Genomic DNA, 21,195 nt, shown 5'->3' with positions numbered 1-21,195 from the left:
TGTTTTTTTTTTTTTTTTTTTTCCAATTTTTTTTTCAGTCTTTTCATCAAGATAACTGTGGTGTTGGAAAAGACTCTCGAGAGTCCCTGGACTGCAAGGAGATCAAACCAGTCAATCCTAGAGTAAGCTCTGGGAGTTGGTGATGGACAGGGAAGCCTGGCGTGCTGCAGTCCATGAGGTCACAAAGAGTCGGACATGGTTGAGCGACTGAACTGAACTGAATTGAACTTCGTCAAAATGAGTGATGAGCCAGACTTGTGAAGTGGAGAAGTTTGACAGGTCCTAACTGAAGAAAACTAATACTAAAGGAAAAAACACTCTTCCCTCAAAGGAAAGTAAGTCATGAGGATTTTCTATTTGAGACAAACCATTGTGAAAATTAATAGATTCTCTTAAATACATGCTTTCTAGTAAATTTTGCCACAAAGTAAACAATAGGGTATCAGTTATTTAGTGTAACATGGCATTAGTCATTTAGTCATTCAGTTGTGTCTGACTCTTTGTAACCCCATGCACTATAGCTCATCAGGGTTCCCTGTCCTTGGACTTCTCCAGGCAAGAATACTGGAGTGAATTGAGTTCCTACTGCAGGGGGTCTTCCCCACCCAGGGATCAGTCCTGTGCCTCCTGCAATACAGGTAGATTCTTTACTTTGTGAGCCACCAGGGAAGCCCAATGTAACATTTAAAAATAGCAAAATTATTGCCATTTTACTTTGCTTATATAAGTAGTTCTTGCAAAATAGGCCTTAGAAGTAATGGAATACAAAAACTGATTTTGTTGGAACATTACTAAGAATCACATTAAAATCAATCTTAAAATATTGGAAGTAACATTAGAAATGTAAGAGTTTTGTCCAATTTTGGCTATTCATCATTTTTCTGCATCTAGCGTTTTGGGTCTTTTATCTCATCCATATGAATCAAACAAACTATGGTTTTGGCCTTCTCTACCTCACGACAGGATGAGGTGAGATAATCAGTTTAGATATTGGCTATACTCAAATCTCCCAGGGGTCAGGGGATCAGTTTGGCCCTCCCCACTTACAGCCTGCTGGAGAAACTCCAAGCCAAGGGAAACGTTTTGTCATGTAGCGTTATCTGAAAGTTCCAAAGTTAGTCAAGATTGTCTGAAAAGGCTTACCTTTCTGATCATATCAGTTCAGTTCAGTTCAGTCACTTAGTCGTGTCCAACACTGTGACCCCATGAACCACAGAACACCAGGCCTCCCTGTCCATCACCAACTCCCGGAGTACACCCAAACCCATGTCCATAGAGTCGGCAATGCCATCCAACCATCTCATCCTCTGTCGTCCCCTTCTCCTCCTGCCTCTAATCCCTCCCAGCATCAGGGTCTTTTCCAATGAGTCAACTCTTTGCATGAGGTGGCCAAAGTATTGGAGTTTCAGCCTCAGCATCAGTCCTTCCAATGAACACCCAGGACTGATCTCCTTTAGGATGGACTGGTTGGCTCTCCTTGCAGTCCAAGGGACTCTCAAGAGTCTCCTCCTACACCACAGTTCAAAAGCATCAATCCTTCGGCGCTCAGCTTTCTTCACAGTCCAACTCTCACATCCATACATGACCATGGGGAAAACCACAGCCTTGACTAGATGGACCTTTGTTGGCAAAGTAATATCTCTGCTTTTTAATATGCTGTCTAGCTTGGTCATAACTTTCCTTCCAAGGAGTAAGCATCTTTTAATTTCATGGCTGCAATAGTGATAGATAATTCTGAAGACAATGCTTCACTTGCCCCTCAGTCTCAGAGCAATCTGTGGAAAAAATGAAAACAGCATATGTCTACCTCTCAAATGGGGAAAAAAAATGTCTACAGTTGAGTCTAACAAACGTTCTGTTCATTACATTGCACACACACATACCTCACTGAGGATTTGTGGTTAGTGCCTTGGCATTCTAAATTTAAAGAAGGTATGGCCACCTCCCTGGTGGCTCAGACAGTAAAGAATCCGCCTGCAATGCGGAGACTCAGGTTCGATCTCTGGTTTAAGATGATCCCCTGGAGAAGGGAATGGCAATCCACTCCAGTATTCTTGCCTGGGAAATCCCATGTTCAGAAGAGCCTGGAGAGCTACAGGCCATGGGATTGCAAACAGTTGGACACGACTGAGTGACCAACATTTTCTTTCTTATGGCAGAGTCCAATGACTTGGCAATGAGCTCTTTTGGAAGAAATTGAACTTAACCTTAAGAAAATACCCTCATAATAATTTTTTTGCGTTTGATTTTCCCCCAGCTATCCAGCAGGAGAACGTGTGTGCTCAAACATCATAAAATGGGGACCTCCTTGCAAGAGCAAATTTCAACATTGAGTGTCTTGCTTTTGGCAAATCTTTATAGAGATTTTAGGTATCTTCTGATGTCTTCTCACCCATAACCCCTGGCTAAGAGGTCAGGGGTAGCCAATGTCCCCTCCCCTCATCTTAAAACTTCCATTGGTGCATAAATTCCAAAAGGCAGATGCTGTCAATAATCTCACAATTGATGATCTTTGTGTGTGTAGTCTGTACTCCCCCATAGGATAAGCTGCTTTTCACTTTCTACAACGATTTCCTCAGTTGTTTATAATCATTAAGTTGCATGGTTTTGCATCTTCTCACAATTTATTTTCACTTCTAATGAAGCAGCAAAATAATAATATAACCAATATGTTTAGCATGGGCTCCTGTGGTTCATTTCTGGTGGTCTTCTAAGGAATGAAAGTACACAAGGCTACTTTTCAGCCGAACAAAATGAGTGCAGGAAAGCTATTTTAGCAGATTTGGCTCTCAGGAAAGGCCCCTTCTGTCCAGATGAAGTGGGTCCTGACTTGGGGATTGTGTGGCTGAACCACAGCAACTCCATTTTGTCAGTTCCATCTTAATTCACACAGTCCTAACCTCCCCTCTTTTCACATGATTGAGCTTTAGCTTAATTTACAAGAAGTGAGTCCAAGCCAGATGAGTACCCTATCAACTTTTGCCCTTGCCTTCATCTGATGTGAGACCTGCAAGAGTGCTTTTGCTGACATAAATGGCTAATGGTCATGAAACCCCTGAGGGGAGGAGCCCCGATTCCAGTTGTTGCACCTGTGCTTCTGTCTTGTTGGTCAGATTCTACTTTTAGCTCTGGTCCCATTAAATTCTTTTGTACCCTTTTTGGCAGTCAGTGTGCAGTGCAGCTTCGAATGCCTCTGAATTATCTGTCGACTCTATCCTTTGTGCTTGTATGTGATTTACCCACAGTGAACTTCATAATTGCACTCCGTGGCATTGCTCCCTCTGTTTTTTTGGTCCCAAAGTTCCATCTCAGTTTGCAGGATATTATTCAGTATATGTGCCTCCCAACAGGGATGCTAAGTGCTTTTCCTGAAAGTTGGAATTATAAAGATAGAGAGCCTTGGGAGAAGAGGTCACGTAGACTAGCCCCTTTGTCTCAGAAATGAGGAAATGAAAACAAAGGGTCTGACTTGATCTTCTAAGGTGTATAAGGGCTGGAATTTTAGGGGGACTCTTCTTGCTTTTTGGAAAGTGCTTTTCAACTAAGGTCAGGGGACATGAAAGGCTGGGGTTGGATGGGGAGGGACAAGAGTCTCTTGCTAACACCCGCTTTGCTAAGCACATCACATCTTTCATTGGGCATCAGCTCAGATATCTAATACCTGTGAATGAGCTGCAGCACAGAACTTCTGGCCTGGTTCTTGTCCTGAACAGAATTCACTGTTTTATGAACCAAGTATTTTTGGTGTTTGTGGTGAGCACAGGTGCTATGAACCGAATTGGCTCCCCTCCAAAAAATTAATATGTTGGAGCCCTAACCCCAAGTGTGACTGGATCTGGAGATAGGGTATTTAGGTAATTAATTGAGATGGGGGCAGGGGCATAATTGGATAGGATTGTGGCCATACGGAAGAGGAAGAGATACCAGATCGTTCCCCTACATGTGAGGACCCAACAAGAAGATAACCACTAGTAATACAGAAAGAGAGGTTTCTCCAGAAACTGACACTGCTAGATCTTGATTTTGGCACTTCTAGCCTCCAGAACTGTGAGAAAATGAACTTCTGTTGTTTATGCCACCTAGTCTACAGTATTTTGTTATGCCAAGCCTAGCTGACTAATATAATCAGGAATACATATAAACAGATGAGCCCAGATCACTGCCCTAAAATGATACATTTACCACTTGAAATTTATAAGAACCAATCACCTATAATCCCACCAATTAGACATGTTAGCATTTAAGTGCCTAAGCATCCATACTGTGGTGTATTAATATTCAGATATTTTCTGACTAAAGGGGATTATGCTGTTGCTATTTGCAACCTGGAGTATTACCTTACCACTCCCTTCTAAGAGGTGACATTCTCGAATAATCAGTGGGTTTACAGAACGTGAAAACTATGGTCTCTGCAATAGCATAAACGTTCCTAAGCATAAAGGGGGTTGGGGGGTCACTTCTGCTCAAATATCAGTGAGGTGACACAATCACAGGTCTTAGAGTTGTTGTTCAGTTGCTAAGTTGAGTCTGATTCCTTGTGACCCATGGACAATAGCATGGTAGGCTCATCTGTCCTCTACTATCTCCTAGAGTATGCTCAAATTCATGTCCATTGAGTCGGTGATGCCATCTAACCATCTCCATTCTCTGCCACCTCCTTCTCCTTTTGCCTTCAATCTTTCCCAGTATCAGGGTTTTTACCAATGATTCGGCTCTTCAGATCAGGTGGCCAAAGTATCGGAACTTCAGTTTCAGCATCGCTCCTTCCAATGAACATTCAGTGTTGATTTCATTTAGGATTGACTGGTTTGATCTTACAGTCTAAAGGACTCTCAAGAGTTTTCCCCAGCAGCACAGTTCGAAAGCATCAATTCTTTGGTGCTCAGCCTTCTTTATGGTCCAAATCTAACATCTGTACATGACTACTAGAAAATCCGTAGCTTTGACTAGACCGACCTTTGTTGACAACGTGATGTCTCTACTTTATAATGCACTGGAATGCAAAAGTAAGGGCTACATGGAGTAACAGGCAAATTTGGCCTTGGAGTACAAAACGAAGCAGGTCGAAGGCTAACAGAGTTTTGCCAAGAGAATGCACTGGTCATACCAATCGCACTCTTCCAACAACACAAGCGAAGACTCTACACATGGACATCACCAGATGGCCAATACTAAAATCAGGTTGATTATATTCTTTGCAGTCAAAGATGGAGAAGCTGTATACAGTCAGCATAAGCAAGACTGGGAGCTGACTGTGGCTCAAATCATGAACTCCTTATTGCCAAATTCAGACTTAAATTGAAGAAAGTAGGGAAAACCACTAGACCATTCAGGTGTGACCTAAATCAAATCCCTTACAAGTATACAGTAGAAGTGACAAATAAATTCAAGGGATTAGATCTGATAGACAGAATGCCTGAAGAACTATGAACGGAAGTTTGTGACATTGAACAGGAGGCAGGGATCAAGACCATCCCCAAGAAAACGAAACGCAAAAAGGCTAAATGGTCGTCTGACGAGGCCTTACAAATAGCTGAGAAAAGAAGAGAAGCTAAAGGCTTCTCTTGGCCAAAACTCTGTTAGCCTTTTCCATGCTTCATTTTGTACTCCAAGGCCAAACTTGCCTGTCACTCCAGGTATCTCTTGACTTCCTGCTTTTGCATTCCAGTCTCCTATGATGAAAAGGACACCTTTTCGGGGGGGTTATTTATAAAAGGTCTCGTAGATCATTATAAAACCATTCAACTTCATCTTCTTAGGCATTAGTAGTTGGAGAATAGACTGGATGACTGTGATATTGAATGGTTTGTCTTGGAATGAACCGAGATCACTGTTGCTTTTGAAATTACACACAGGTACTGCATTTCAGACTCTTTTGTTGACTATGAGGGCTACTCCATTTAATGCAGATGACCCATAGTAGTAGATATAATGGTCATCTGGATTAAATTCACCCATTCTTGTCCATTTTAATTCACCGATTCCTAAATGAATATGTTCACCCTTGGCATCTCCTGTTTGACCACTTACAATTTACCTAGATTCATGGACCTAACTTTTCAGGTTCCTATGCAATATTGTTTTTTGCAGCATCAGACTTTTACTTTCACCACCAGACACATCCAAAACTGGGTGTCATTTCCACTTTGGCTCAGCCTCTTCATTCTTTCTGGAGCTATTTTTCTGCTGTTCTCCAGTAATGTATTGGATTCCCTACTGACCTGGGGGTTTCATCTTTCAGTGTAATATCTTATTGCCTTTTCATCCTGTTCGTGGGGTTCTCAAAGGAAGAGTGCTGAAGTGGCTCGCCATTTCCTTCTCCAGTGGACCGCATTTTGTCAAACACTCCACCTTGACCATCTATCTCGGGCGGCATCATATTATATCTCTGGAAATAAAATATGCTTTCCTTCACAATGTGGAACTATTAATATTTTGTTCGAAGCAAAATTAACTCTTCCTTGGAAGTTTAAGCAGATGCACCCTTGGAAGATTGCCATTTGGCCGACGGTAGCTCACTGATGACCTCCATTTCTTGAGTTGTTGCTTAAGTCCTTGTTGGATTCATTTCTATAATTTGGCTCATTTCTATATGATTTTACATTCTTACATGTATAAATATTTTTGCATGTATTACCAAAGATTATTGAAAAGATTGTGTTTTTAAATTATTTCACATTTATTTATATTTTTTCTGTCCCTAAGGAGGTTTCCTAGAGAATTAGGTGAATATATATTTTCCACCCATAGGTGTTCACCAGTTCTAGCTTTGGGAGTATTTTTAGAATCTAAGTATTATGAAGAAAACAATATTAAACTTGGGACATGATTAAGGAGGTGGAGACATGGTCAACCCATACTCTAAGGTGGGCAACCTCATAATGGGAGTATAACAACAATTCAAGTTTTCCTCAAGGAATAAGTGGTCCATGCCCACATAAGTCTTTCCAGACTGGGGGCCCTGTACCAGGAAGATAAGCCCCCAGAATGCTTGGCTTTGTAGGTCGGTAAGGCTCACTTTCAGGAGAGCCAGAGGGCTGTGGGAAATAGAGACTCTACCCTTACAAGGTGCACAGAAAATCTTAACAAGCTTGAGAACCTAGGACAGAAACAGCAATTTGAAAGAAGCCTGGGTTAAACCCATCTGCTGATCTTGGAGAGCCTCCTGGAGAAGTAGAAGGCAGCTGGAGCTCACCATGGGGATATAGACATAGGTGGCAGCCATTTGGGGGAGCTGGTTCTACCACGTGGACCCTGGTGCTAGAGCACCATTTTGTAATCCTCCTTCTAGCTTATTCGTGCTATAACCCAGACCTGATGAACATGCCTATCAGCACCAGTACTGGGATGCCTTAGGCCAAGCAAAAACCCAGGCAGAGATACAGACCCACCTTGAAACCCCTGAAGCCTGTAGTTACCCTGGAACCCAGCTTTGGCCACCCCAGGACCTGGCCCCACATACCAGTAGTCTAGAACTAGCTGCAGCACCAACCTCACCCATCAAGGGGTAGGCACCATCCCATCATACTCTGGACCCGAGTCCAGCTTACCGATGGGTTGAAACACCGGCTCCAGGACACTCAGGGCTATGCAGCCCACGTTCCCAGGACCCATCTTCATCTATCAGTGAGTTTGTGCTAGTCCTGGGAATCCCTGGGCCTCACCCTCCCCACAAGCAGGCCAAGACACAAGCTCTGTGACCCATGGGACCTGCAGCCAGAGACCCCAGGACCCACCTCTACCTGTCAGGGTGGTACCACCACCCACCAGTGGGGAGACACCAGCCCCAGAACCATCAGAGCCGTTCATCCTGCCATATCAGGACCCATCCCACAACAAAGCTGGCTGGTGCCTGCCCCAGGACCGCAAGGATGACTTGGGCTGCTCAGCCAGTGCTGAGGACTAGAATTTGGCTGTACCTACCTATGGGCTGAGGCCAGCTTCAGGACACCCCCAGGCCATGAGTCCTCCCACCAGCAAGCGAATACTGCATCTAGGACTCCCAGGCCTATAGCTACATACTCCAGAGCTCCTCGGGATCATTGGAGTCCAGATTTAGGATAAAGGAGTCCCCTTATCAGGGTTATTATTTATTATGTTGTGGAATACTAGAAAAACCATTTTTTATATTCGTTCATTTGGCTGCATCAGGTCTTAGTTGTGGCATGCAGGATCTAGTTCCCCAATCCGGGATTGAACCCAGGACCCCTCCCTGGGAGTGCAGAGTCTCAGCCACTGGACCACCAGGGACATCCCCTAGGAAAATCTGAAGAAAGAATTAGAAAAAATGATATGGTTCGCAGTGATATCAGGAAAAACTTCCATCAAATCAACTGCAATTAAATTTTTCTGGATGGGACCTTGACATGGTCTTAAACAAGCAGCATATAGTTTTGGGAGTGAAAAGCTCACTGCAGAGCCATCACAGATTCAAAACAGGACTGTGGACCCATAAGAAAACTAGCGTTTTACAAAATGACATAATTTCTGTTGTGTTCATTGTTGCTGCTTCAGTATCTCAGTGTCTGCCCACATGATATACAAATATTTTTCAGAACTTTTCTGGCATGCTGGTCAGAAATATAAACTATGTGTGAATTCCTGTGAATGAACCAGGATTTTTTGTGTGTGTGCTAGGTGTGCTTTCCATTCAGTGAATCCAATAACCAATACAGGCATTAAGAAACCAGTGCTACAACTGCACCATACGGGCCATGAAGCAGAAATGCAAGGGTGAGTGACACACATGACCTCTAGGAAGGAGGGAGGGAAAATGGGGTTCGATGGTAAAGGCCTGGAGGGGAAATGAGAATATGTTGTTTTTCACTTTAGAGGGTGATTGAGGAACGCAGACACCTAAAGACTAATCATGGTCTAACAGTGTTAGCTACTGAAAATTCAAATTAGAGCAAGGGCTTTACAGCTTAAATAAGAAACTATAAGTTCCAACCTTAGGAAAATAGTGTTAATTCGACAAGCATACCCCATTCAAACTTTGTTCAACTTTGTCTGTATTATAGAATTCATTGTAAAGCGTGTTCATTGAAACACTTTACAGAAATAGCTGAATTTGAAAGTTCAAGAAATAATTCCTGTTTCAGCCTTTCTGGTGATCTCTAGGGTCATTATCATTTTATTTACCTCTTTTATTCTCTAACTCTCTAAGAGATACGGCACAATAATCCAGAATTTTTATGTGGGAAATGGTGAACAAGTAAAGTGAAAAAACTGACAAGAAAAATCAAAGTTACCTCAATGAAACTTCTTTCAACATACCCCGTATTCAGAATTATTTAATATACATAAATGAGAAACCAAAAATAGTACAAAAATATCCGTTTACTTCTCCAGATCCCTGAATTCTGAACTTACTATTCCTATATGCTCAGATTTATCCAATTCTAATTTTTCACCTTCTATTTCTTATGACATTTAAAAGAAAATCCACTGGGGTCAGCAGATTGGCTTTACTATGTGCAGTATTGCAGACCCAAGTTTGGTTGGTAACAATTTTGGTAACCCAGATTGGACAGCAACCCTGAGTGTGCATCTCATCCATGGCACATCAACATCTGTTCAATGACAAGCCCTTGGGGCTGCCTCACAGACAAAGGTACTCAAGCAGCTGCTGGACAGGATCCAAAAGCAGCCTAGATCTAGATTCCACCTTCTGTTGGATGGAGCCCTTTCCCAATAGAGCTGGCTGCAAGCTCTAGTGTAACCAAAACCTAACGCTGGTTCACTGGTGAGTGGGGCTGGGTCCTGGCACAGCTGGCTGAGGAGTCCAAGGTATCTCAGAGCTGGTGCTGACCTGCTGGTGGGTGGGACTGAGGCCCAGGCTGTTCTAGGGCTACTAGCAGCTCCATGGTGGGCAGAGCTGGGTCCTGGGGCTCTGGCTGCAGGACCCTGGGTGTCCCAGGTCTAGTGCCTGTGCTCTCATGTGTGGGACAGATCCTAGGCACTGTGGTGGACAGGCTTGTGTCCAGTGGCACCTGTGGGCTCAGGGCATCATAAGGCACGCTGGATGCTGGTGGATGGGCCTGTGTCTCTGCCTGGCCAGTTACCTGATGTGAGACATTCAATCCTAGTGCCTATAGGCTGGTGGTCAGGAGCAAGGCTTGGTCCTGAGACTTATAAGCCAGGGGGAAGATGTCAAAAGGATACTTGCCAGCACCAGTGTCCATGTGGTAGAAAAAGCTTTCCAAAATGGATACCAGCAGTATCTATGTTCCCAGAGATAGCTCCAGTTTCTCCCTACATCTCCAGGAGACACTCCAAGATCAGTAGGTGAGTCTGACTCAGGCTCCTTTCAAATGACTGCTTCCGGGCTTCCCTGGTGGCTCAGAGGTTAAAGCGTCTACCTGTAGTGTGGGATACCTGGGTTCGATCCCTGGGTTGGGAAGATCCCCTGGAGAAGGAAATGGCAACCCACTCCAGTATTCTTGCCTGGGGAATCCCATGGATGGAGGAGCCTGGTGGGCTACAGTCCACGGGGTCGCAAAGATGAGTGACTTTAAACATAAACATGTCCTGTCTCTATTTTATTGATTTCTTCTCTGATCTTTATTATTTCCTTCCTTCTGCTGACCTTGGGCTTGGCTTGTTCTTTTTCTAATTCCCTTAGGTGGTAGGTTAGGTTCTTCATTGGAGATGTTCCTTGGTTTTTGAGGTAGGCCTGTATGACTATAAGCTGTCCTCTTAGAACTGCTTTTGCCGCATCCCATAGGTTTTGGAAAGATGTGTGTTTATTTTCATTTGTCTCCAGGTGTTTTCTAACTTCCTCTTTGATTTCTTCACTGATCCATGGGTTTTTTCCTATCATATTCTTTTCTCTGCATGTGTTTGTGGCTTTTTCTTTTTCTTTATGTAATTATTTTCTAATTTCATACAGTGTGGTTGCAGAAAATGCTTGGTGCAATTTCTGTTCTCTTAAGTTTGTTGAGACTTGGGTTTTTTGTGGCATAGCACGTGGTGTAGTCTGGACGATGTTCCACGTGCACTTATAAAGAATGTGTACTCTGCTGCTTTTGGATGGAATGTTGTGTTTATTACATCCAACTGGAGTAACATGACATTGAAGGCCACTGTGGTCTCCTTCTATCTAAACTATCTGTCTATTGCTGTAAGTGGGATGTTAAATTTCCCTAATATTATTGTATTCTTATACATTTCTTCCAAGAAATTTTAAACAGTAGATGATACACCGCTGGAGGGTGTATTGGTGTGTTAGAAAATAGATGAAAGAAATTATATAGAATACCTCATAGAAAGGTAAATGAAGTAAAAGATTAAAGAGATGCCAAGAGACTTAAGAAATGGACTAAGGAGTAATTAAGTGAATCTTGTAGGCATGCCAGAAGTGGTAACCTGGCTAAGTTTTAGAATAATAATATTCACGGAGAAAGAGTTGATACTTTTCCAGAATTTAGGAAGGCTATGTTTCCATAGATTCAGGAAGCACACCTGGACACATCATAGTAAGGCTACAGACAAAGTTAGCATATAGATTATAATAGCAAACAAAAAGCCACAGTGTCTACAGAGCCATGCCAAAGACTGTGACAGCAAATCTCCTTTCATAAACAAATGGTAGCCGAAAGCAAGTAGTGAGAGCCACCCACGTAATGTTGCATTCGTAGCCCAAGTATAAGGCTTCGATAGACTCAAAGATGGGCCACTCAGAACACCACAATAAGGACAGACCTACTGCCAGTCCTTAGTCATAAGCCACTTCAGGGGTACCTCAGCTGCACAGAGTTGCTTGGTCCAATGCCTTGTACTTCTAGAGTTGGCCCACTTCCAAGGACTGATCAAGGAGGCGTTATAAAGATCTGACTATGTTGGGCCAGTGTGAAGTGACTTTAATGGCTCATTTTACCTTCAGAATTCAGCACGGGGTCAGAAAATAATTGTGTAGCGTCTGCATTGGATATGCATGTCTTCCTCTGCCCACACTGGTCTTCTTCCCATCCTTTCCTTGGGCATTGAGAGTGCATAAATATCCTGCACACTAAACACCTTATCATCCTTACAACTTAATTCAGAGAAAAAGACATTGGAGACAATGTGAAAAATCATGATATTTACACCAGTAAACACTATTATTAGGGAAATTAAATAAACACTCTTGTTTAGGCTTCAGAGACACAGCAGAACAGGCCTCTGACTTTGCTTCTGACAAACCTGGACACTGCCCTGACTACTGCTGTGGGTGTCAGCCACATCTGCTGTGAGTGAGGAAGAGAAACACAATTGATAGATAGGAAGTGGATCTTGGAATTTGTTAAGTACCTGGAGGAGGTCTGGCCAACCATTCCAGGATTTAGCAACTTTCCGAGCTTTGCAGGACAAAGCAAACGGTATTGGAAAAAATTACCATCATGCCACAGCTGCAGTTTTGCTTACAGATTGAAGATGATAATCAGTTTGTGGCCTGGGATTATAAGCAGGGAACCCAGAACTGCATTCTTTGAAGTCTCACCCATGGAGTGGACGGGCTACCTGGGACCTTTTCCCGATTGGGGCTCCAGATGTGCTGTGTCACGTGGCTTCCCAGAGTTGTTTAAGTCTGAATGTTGTGCAAAATCCAGTTTGGCGATATATCCTCTGCCCTATTTCTCTCTCTTTTTTCATGTTAGTATATTGCAAGTAAGTTAGATAATTCTCTAATAAATACGTGTATTGTTTATTTGTATATACTGAGTGGCTCGTTTTGTTAACAAATCCTTTGAACCTGAGATGAAAGTGAAAACTTTCGATAAAACAACTATGGTAAAGGAACTCCTAAGAAATGTTTGTCACTTCTGGTAGGCCGAGGAGATGTATTTTCTTAGTCCATTTCTTAGGTTTCTTGACCTCCATTTAATTCTTTTATTCTCTTTATGAAGTATTTTGTAGTATTTCTTTCATGTATCTTCTAGATCGTATATTCTCTCTCCATTTCTGTCTCAGCTGTTTAAAATGTCTTTACTCTTCTGTTACGATGTTCAGTACTAGAAAGCTTATTTGCCTTCTGATAATTAGCTATTTATTACTCATGTTTCATGTATCTTATCATCTATTTAAATATGTTAGGTACATTTCTTGTACTTCGTATCTGATTATTAGTCTTTACAGGTTTCCATCTTGGTTTATTGTTTACACTGATGCTGTCATTTTGGAGGGCGGAGTTGTATTTGTTTCAGTTCAGTTCAGTTCAGTCGCTCTTCCCGACCTGTCCTGTCAGACTCTTCCCGACCCCGGGGCTTTAATTGTAGGAATACTTGTAGAAGCCTCAATTAGGGTTAAGCTCCGCTAGACACAATTAGATTTGCATTTGCCATACATGTGCAGACAGAAATTACTTGGGCCATGCTGATAGTATTACTTAGAATACCAAAGCTACATCAGGGCACTCTTTTGGTTACAAATTCTTTAGCAACATTTTATTCCTCACCCATAGCTAAGGACAAAAATTAGAATTTTCTTTGGTCCTTCCTTTCTTATGAGAAAGAAAGTCCAGTTTTCCCACTATGGGTACAGTCAATTAATCATTTAGAATTATGTGTGTGTGTCAGCTGTCTATTGATTTGAGCCACTTTTCAAGCACATCTGAGTATTTAAAATTCTGTTTCACATAACTTGGTATATTACAATTTATAATGGGAAGATTTTAAATTTTTTAACACAATTTCCAAATGTGAAAAGTAAATATCTGTTAAAAATATGAACCATCCTAAGACCACTCAGTGATAAGCACCTGATACCTAAGCTACACTGCAAAGTTCCAGGCAGCCTTCACACACATACCTGGTGCAGAAAGGGGCCTCTTTTCTTGTGGGGAGGTCTAGCAGGACAGACTAACCCTTTCCATGGTAGCTCTATGTCCTCAAACAGCAAGGCAGAAGGACATTCCTTCTTAAACCTTAGGCTGGTAAATTGCCTAATACAATTTCCACCATTTTTACTCATTGCTCAAAATAATCAAAGGCTTCATCAGCTCAAGAGGAGGGGGAAACAGACAAGACTTCTTATTGGAAGGAGTACTCAGGGACGAGCAATATTCCTGACTCTAATAGCCACTGAAATCAAAGTCAAGCTTCTTGAGATATTTTTGGGTGTCATACACAGGGTAAGGCTATAGAAATAAGTGTTTTGTTCACTATACTATGGTGATTTCTTTGGATTGGTTTACTTTACTTCCTACTAGGAGAGGGACACCTACTATTTAGTGGAATCTTATACTGCATGCCACAGCTTTCACACTAAAGTGGACTGAAATTTCTAACCATTATAGACATCCTCTCCCACTTGTAGGGCCATTTATGAAGACAAAGAAACACGCAGGTAGACAGCATGGAGAATGTAAGTACAGATTTCTTGGTGAAAGGAACTCAGACAGACCTGGCCTGAATAACTAGTTTTTCTGATTTAGGAACACAGAGTTTTCTCATATACCTCATGGCCCTCTTCTTTTTGGGTCCTCTAATATCTGACATTTATTTGTAATCCGCCTTCTCAATTGTGAAAAGTGCATATCCACAGAGCCATAAATGGGGCAGTTTTGAGGAAAAAAATTAGGGAGAGGGAAAAGCATAAAAAGCTGCCCTTGCATGATGTTGGAGTTTGGTTAAGGGAAACACTTCATTATGTGTTTTTCACTTGAATTATTTTCCAGAGGGAGATTTGAGATCATTGGAGGTCATTCTTTTATGTCGAGATATTTCCTACCAAGCAGGCTCATCAAGAGAAGCATGGTTTCTGTAATCCTCTGATAGAATCACTCAAAGGCAAAACCATGCATAATAATGGATCAGACACTGAAGTGAGGTTCAGGAAATCACCTGGATCCTGGTGTCAGTTCTAATTCAGTAGCTATGTGGCTCTGGGTAATGCTCTTCACCTACCAGAATATGGTAAAGGACTCGAGTTTTCAGACAGTTATATTACACGGATATATTACATAAGCCAGTCGATTTACTTCCACAAGTACAGTAACCTTGCATGTTACTCCTACTTAAAACAAACTTCCCTCAGGTGCATGACAAAATACCTGCTCAAGCATCAGACCTACCATGCTATATGACTTCTGCTTATCTTCACTTCTCAAAGATTGATGAATTTCACAATGCCTCTGTCTAGAGGAATACTGCAGTTATTTCTGCAGTATTCTGCTGAACGAGGTTCAGCTCTCGTTTATGTTTTACAATAAATTCTATCATACAGATTATGTTGAAAAACATTTGAACTCTTTCCCTAGGGTTGAAACTTATAGTTTGTTATTTAAGCAGTAAAACCCTTGTCCTAATTTGTGCTTGCAGTAGCCAGCGCCGCTAGGTCATGATTATTCTTTAGGTGCCTGTTTTCTTCAATCACCCTGTCAAGTGAGCAATTATATATGCTCATTTCCTCTCTTGGTCTTCAGCACTGAACCCCATTTCTCTCTCCCTCCTTCCTAGGTGTCAAGTGTCATTCACCCATGCACTTCTGTCTTCATGGACTACATGATGCAGTTGTAAAACCGGTTTCCTAATGCCTGTATTTGATTATTGGATTCACTACATGTGAAACACACCTAGACCAATAAAAATATGCCAGTGGGTTAGGTTTGCTGACAGGAATTCTCACATAATAACAATGTGTAAGAATTGAGTGGAAAAACATTTGTATGTCATATGGGTAAACACTGGGATATTGAAAGCAGCAACAATGAGCACAATAGAAATGACATGATTCTGTGAAATGATGTCTTTTTCCTATGGGTCCACAGTTCTCTTTTCAAAAATGCAATGGCTCTGAAATGAGCTTTTCATTTCCAAAATTATATTCAGATTGTCTACAGTCATCTCAAGGTCCCACCTAGAGATAGTTTCTTGCCATTGCTTTGGTGGAAGAATTTCCTGGTCTCCTTGGGAATTATATGCTTTTTTAAAAGTTCTCTCATAAGATTTCTCTAATTTTCCACAAAATGCTAAATAATATTCTTGATAATTGGACTCACATTTCCTAAATATTTACTGCAGTGACCAAAGAGAGCCCTGGAGGTATAACAGCCCATCAGAGTTCTTCTATATTGGACCCAAAGATACAGACCTTCATTGCCCATTCTTGAAAAGGCACTGTCCACTTCACACCTGTACTACTCAGGGAGGCTCTCTCTAGTATCTTGCCACAGGACCTAAATTCTTTTTCTTTATCTCATGAGGTTCTGCCAGTTTAAAGAAAGCTTTTGGTTTTTTCTGTCATGTAGAGCCCTGTCCTTTTCCTGAAGGGCTCAGGAAAAGTTTGATTTCGTGGATTATCAGAATTTCATGTCAATCTTTGGCTCAGAGTGGTGTATTTACAGGTTCTTATATCCTGCTACTGCTGCTGCTAAGTCGCGTCAGGCGTGTCCGACTCTGTGTGACCCCACAGACGGCAGCCCACTAGGCTCCTCTGTCCCTGGGATTCTCCAGGCAAGAATCCTGGAGTGGGTTGCCATTTCCTTCTCCAGTGCATGAAAGTGAAAAGTGAAAGTGAAGCCGCTCAGTCGTGTCCGACTCTTTGCGACCCATGGACTGCAGCCTACCAGGCTCCTCCGTCCATGAGATTTCCCAGGCAAGAGTACTGGAGTGGGGTGCCATTGCCTTCTCCTGTTATATCCTACCCAATAGGAAATAATTACAACTGTAGGTGTAAAGACTCCTTTGTAACAATTGAAAATGACACACTATCTTCTCGCTCACAGAGAGAAAAAGAAATAAAATACTAAAATGAAATTACTAAACATTCACAGAATTGTGAAAATGACTGGGGTGGGGCCACCTTGTTTCTCATAAGTGGTCACCAGTGTTCTCTTAATAAGATGGAAGAGGCAGGAAATATTCCCATGTTTAGTTCAAAATACATATCTCCTATGGGTTGAATTTGTGCCTCTAAAATTAATGTATCTATGCCATAAACACTCATATTCGTATGTGATCATATTTGGAGATGAGTATTTACCAAGTAAACAAGTTCAAATATGTTCATTAGAGTAGGTCTTAATCTAAAGGAGTTATATCCATATAATAAGGGAAAATCAGACACAGACACATAACACATAGGAAAGAAAATGTGGACAGGTATAGGGGGATTTCAGTTATCTGCAGGCCAAGGAGAAGCTTCACACCTTGCATAAGATCAACCCAGATGAAACCTTGATTTGGACTTAGAACCTCCACAAGTATGAGACAATAAACGAATGTTGTTTAGGTGACCTAATCACTAGCATTTTGTACAGGAGCTCTAGAATACTTGAGAAAGTGTTGAACGTGTTAATCGCTCAGTCATGTTCGACTCTTTGTGACCCCATGGATTGTAGCCTACCAGGCTCCTCTGTCCATGGAATTTTCCAGTCAAGAATACCGGAGTGGGTTTCCATTTCCTACTCCAGGGAATCTTCCAGACCCAGGGATTAAACCTAGGTCTCCTGCATTGCGGTGGATTCTTTACTACCAGGCCATTTCCTAATCCTTATATATAAATGACCTTGATTAGTTTTATAAGACCAACTATAAAGTAGATAATCGTGCTTGTTACCCTACTGTCAAAGTAGATAAATAATCAAACTTGTTACCTGCTGTCACCAGACCTGAACACCCCAGGAAGACAGTTATTGGTTCAGTCAGGAAAACCTCACTGTAGAGTGGTTCAGTGACTGCGGCTACCAGTTCGAGTCCCTCCTTGGCTGACATGGAGTCAACATGAACTTTTTAGCTTCTCTGACTGCATGAAGGCTCTCACCATCCCTATGATGTTAAGTTGCAAATCATGAAGGTTTTCCACTTCAAAAACAAGAGAATGAGGGCTGAAAAAGAATGACATTAGATCATCTGAACGCATTAGGGTAGAAACTTGTGATTCTAGGAAGCGTGAAATGGGTTTTTTTCCCCTGAATTTTCTGTTGCACTTAACTTCTATGCTGTGTCGGAGTCCTTTTTTTATGTGAATCCATAAACAATGGTACTGTTGAGAAGGTTTCTGAATGGAGTATGCCTATCCTATCAACACCGTCATTTGTGAGTTGAGACCGGCAATTGTTATTTAAGCCGTGAAGCCATTTCCCTTATTTTGCTTTTACAGTGAACCACAACATTGCAAGGTGATTGCTCACTGGGCTCTCTTATTTCCTCAATCATCAACTCAAGTGAATAATTACTAGTGTTACTCCTCCTTCCAATCTTCAACATCAAACTCTGTTTTTCCCAACTCCATCCTAGATTTCCTGTGTATCAGAGACTTTTGAGGTCCCAGTTATCCCCTCAAAATCCAATTGTGGTTGTTTTCAGTGGGTTTTTTTTTTTTTTTTCTCATATAACTGCTGTGTTCATTTAATTTCTGAATTTACAAATGTGAAAGAAACACAGCTCATTAAAATAGCTAATGGATTCTTAAAATACAATATATGTATTATATTTAGGTCTTCAGTCAATTTTAAGTTTATTTTTGTATATGCTGCTAGAGACTGTTCTAATTTTACTTTATTGAATGTAGCTATCCAATTATCCAAGCACCGCTTATTGAAGAGACTGTCTTCTCTCCATTTGTACATTCTTGCCTTTTTAAATTGCAGATTAATTGATCATGGACTGCAAGGATATCCAACCAGTCAATCCTAAAGGAAATCAGTCCTGAATATTCATTGGAAGGACTGATGCTGAAGCTGAAACTCCAATACTTCTGACATGATGTGAAGAACTGACTCCTTGGAAAAGCCCCTGGAGCTGGGAAAGATCGAAGGCAGGAGAGAAAGGGAAGACAGAGGATAAAATGGTTGGATGGCATCACAGACTTGATGGACATGAGTTTGAGTAAGTTCTGAGAGTTGGTGATGGACAGGGAAGCCTGGCATGCTGTCGTCCATGGGGTCACACGTGACTGAGAGACTGAACTGAACAGAATTGACCACAAGCCCATAGGTTTATTTCTGGGCTCTCCTGTTCCACGGATCCATGTGTCTATTTTTGTGCCAGTATTACACTGATTGGATTACTGTAGTTTTCTGTTATAGTCTGAAATCAGGGAACCCGATTCCTCTAGTTCTGGTCTTCTTCCTTAAGATTGTTTTGGCGATTCAGGGTCTTTCATCTTTCCATACAAAATTTAAAATTGTTTGTTTTAGTACTGTGGAAAGTGCCCTGATATTTTCATAGGAATTGCATTGAATATGTGGATTGCCTTTGATAGCATGGTTTTTTAAAGAATATCAATTCTTCCAATCCATAAACAAGGTAAGCCTTTCCTTCTGTTTGTATTAGCTTCAATTTCTTTGATCAGGGTCTTATTCTTTCTAAGTACAGGTCTTTCACCACCTTAGGTACCTTTATTCCTAGGTGTTTTATCTCTCTCTCTTTTTATTCTTTTTCTCTCACTCTGGTGGTTTTTCAGCAATAAGAGTGATCATTTTTTGAGAAATAACCACTATAAATCATTAATCAATTCCAGATGGTGTGGTATTTGGGGGACCTAAATAATGTTTAAGAAAACAATTTAAAATTTGCAAAATGTTAAATATTTTTAGTAAGTATTCCTATTTCTGTTTGTGTTCTGTATTTGGCAAATGGGATTTTGTCATTCTCTTCATAGTGATCATTGGCTTTGATAAGTTTTGGAGATAATAGCTGGTCAACTAATTCCTATGATTTTCAGGAGCACTCTGCTGAGGAAGTCAGGAGTTTCTGCTCATGGGACTGTAGGTCAATCAGAAGGAAAAGATTCTGTGTTGGAGTAAAATGTCTACCAAGTGACCTGAGTCACTCTGATGTCTGAAAGAGCTTGAGTTATGGAGGTCAGTCAGACTCTTTCAGGAAGCTCTAACTGATTATTACATTTTTCAACTTAGATGACTTTGGTGACATCTTTGAAACTTCGCATGCATCAATAGTAGACATAAATCAGCTGAGGTGAATAGATAACTGTCTCCTTCACGGGGCAGTGTTCAAAGATTTTTCTGGTGGAAGTCGTGGAAAGTTTAAAGATACCACTGAGTTTGACTGACTGTGTGGTTAAACGTGGGGGAGGGGCGGTGGGAGTTGGGGGTGGAGCATCCAGTGTCACGTGGCATGGGCTGCCATAGTAACAGGCCTCCTGTCCTGCATTTTATCCAATCAGATATGGACAGTGTTTGTGACGTCAGGGCGAGCAGGGCCTATAAACTCCGCAAACTGCCTTCAACCCCCGCATGTCCTTTCCTCTGAGTAGTGGGGACTGGTGGCTCCGACATGGCTCAACCATCCTCTGACAAATCTGAGGAAGACCCTGGCACCAACGAAGCTGGAACCTCCAAAATAGAGCCCTCTGAAACAGAAACCTCAGAATCGGAGCCCTCCGAACCGGAGCCCTATGATGCTAAGCCAAAGAAGGTGAAACGGAAGACAGCTAAGGGCCGCCGCTGCCATCAGGACAACTTTGCAAGCTTCGCCACCTATTTCCCCAGGGTGCTGAGGCAAGTGCACACCGGCCTGAGTCTCTCTCACGAGGCCATGAACGTCCTGGATTCGTTTGTGAAGGATATGTTTGAGCAGATCGCGGAAGAGGCCGGGAGCCTGGCCCACTCCAACAAGCACTGCACCATCACGAGTGGAGACATCCAGAGAGCTGTGCGTCTTCTCTTGCCTGGGGAGATCGGCAAGTACGCAGTGTCCGAGGCCACCAAGTCGGTCATCAGATACAACACCCACAGGTGAACTGCCTCATGACCACTGCAACATCGCAAACCAAAGACTCTTATCAGAACCACTCGAAGGGAAAAGACCTGTAGTGATAAAGAGCCACGTCCATCCACTCTGGGTTCTTTACGTAAGCCCTACTTTCCATCTTTAAAACATTTCCATCCCAAGGAAAACATTAAAAACCTCATCAAGTTTGCTTCAATAACAGTTGGTTGTGCCATTTGTTCGATGGAAAACCGTGTACTATTTTCTTAACGTATTGCAACTCGTCGCTTTCCTAAATGGTTATTTCTATTCGTGGTTTCTCAGTCAGCGATTTTAAGGATCTTTATGGTCAAAATTCTTTCCCTAAAAGTTTCATTGGCCTTTTTCATTTTCATTCTCCCACCTATATTTAGGTATCATCTAGGGATTTTTATACGGGGTATGCTGCTGCTGCTACTGCTGCTAAGTTGCTTCAGTCGTGTCCAACTCTGTGCGACCCCACAGACGGCAGCCCACCAGGCTCCCCGGTCCCTGGAATTCT

The 21,195-nt window shown here is 42.0% G+C and overlaps 1 protein-coding gene and 1 pseudogene across 1 annotated transcript; both read left to right on the top strand.

Annotated features, from left to right (window-relative positions):
• The first annotated feature begins 237 nt into the window (after positions 1-237).
• LOC129638743 (thymosin beta-15A-like) lies at positions 238-2,295 on the top strand (annotated as a pseudogene).
• Positions 2,296-20,131: 17,836 nt separating this feature from the next.
• Positions 20,132-20,876, top strand: LOC129638989 (late histone H2B.L4-like). The gene has a single exon (XM_055563775.1). The coding sequence runs from the start codon at positions 20,220-20,222 to the stop codon at positions 20,682-20,684; it is 465 nt and encodes a 154-aa protein (XP_055419750.1). The 5' UTR covers positions 20,132-20,219; the 3' UTR covers positions 20,685-20,876.
• Positions 20,877-21,195: the final 319 nt, after the last annotated feature.

The sequence above is a fragment of the Bubalus kerabau genome, chromosome X, assembly GCF_029407905.1.
Source record: "Bubalus kerabau isolate K-KA32 ecotype Philippines breed swamp buffalo chromosome X, PCC_UOA_SB_1v2, whole genome shotgun sequence".
Taxonomy (NCBI): domain Eukaryota; kingdom Metazoa; phylum Chordata; class Mammalia; order Artiodactyla; family Bovidae; genus Bubalus; species Bubalus kerabau.
The sequence above is the reverse complement of the archived record's forward strand: the minus strand, read 5'-3'. Positions and strand labels throughout refer to the sequence as shown.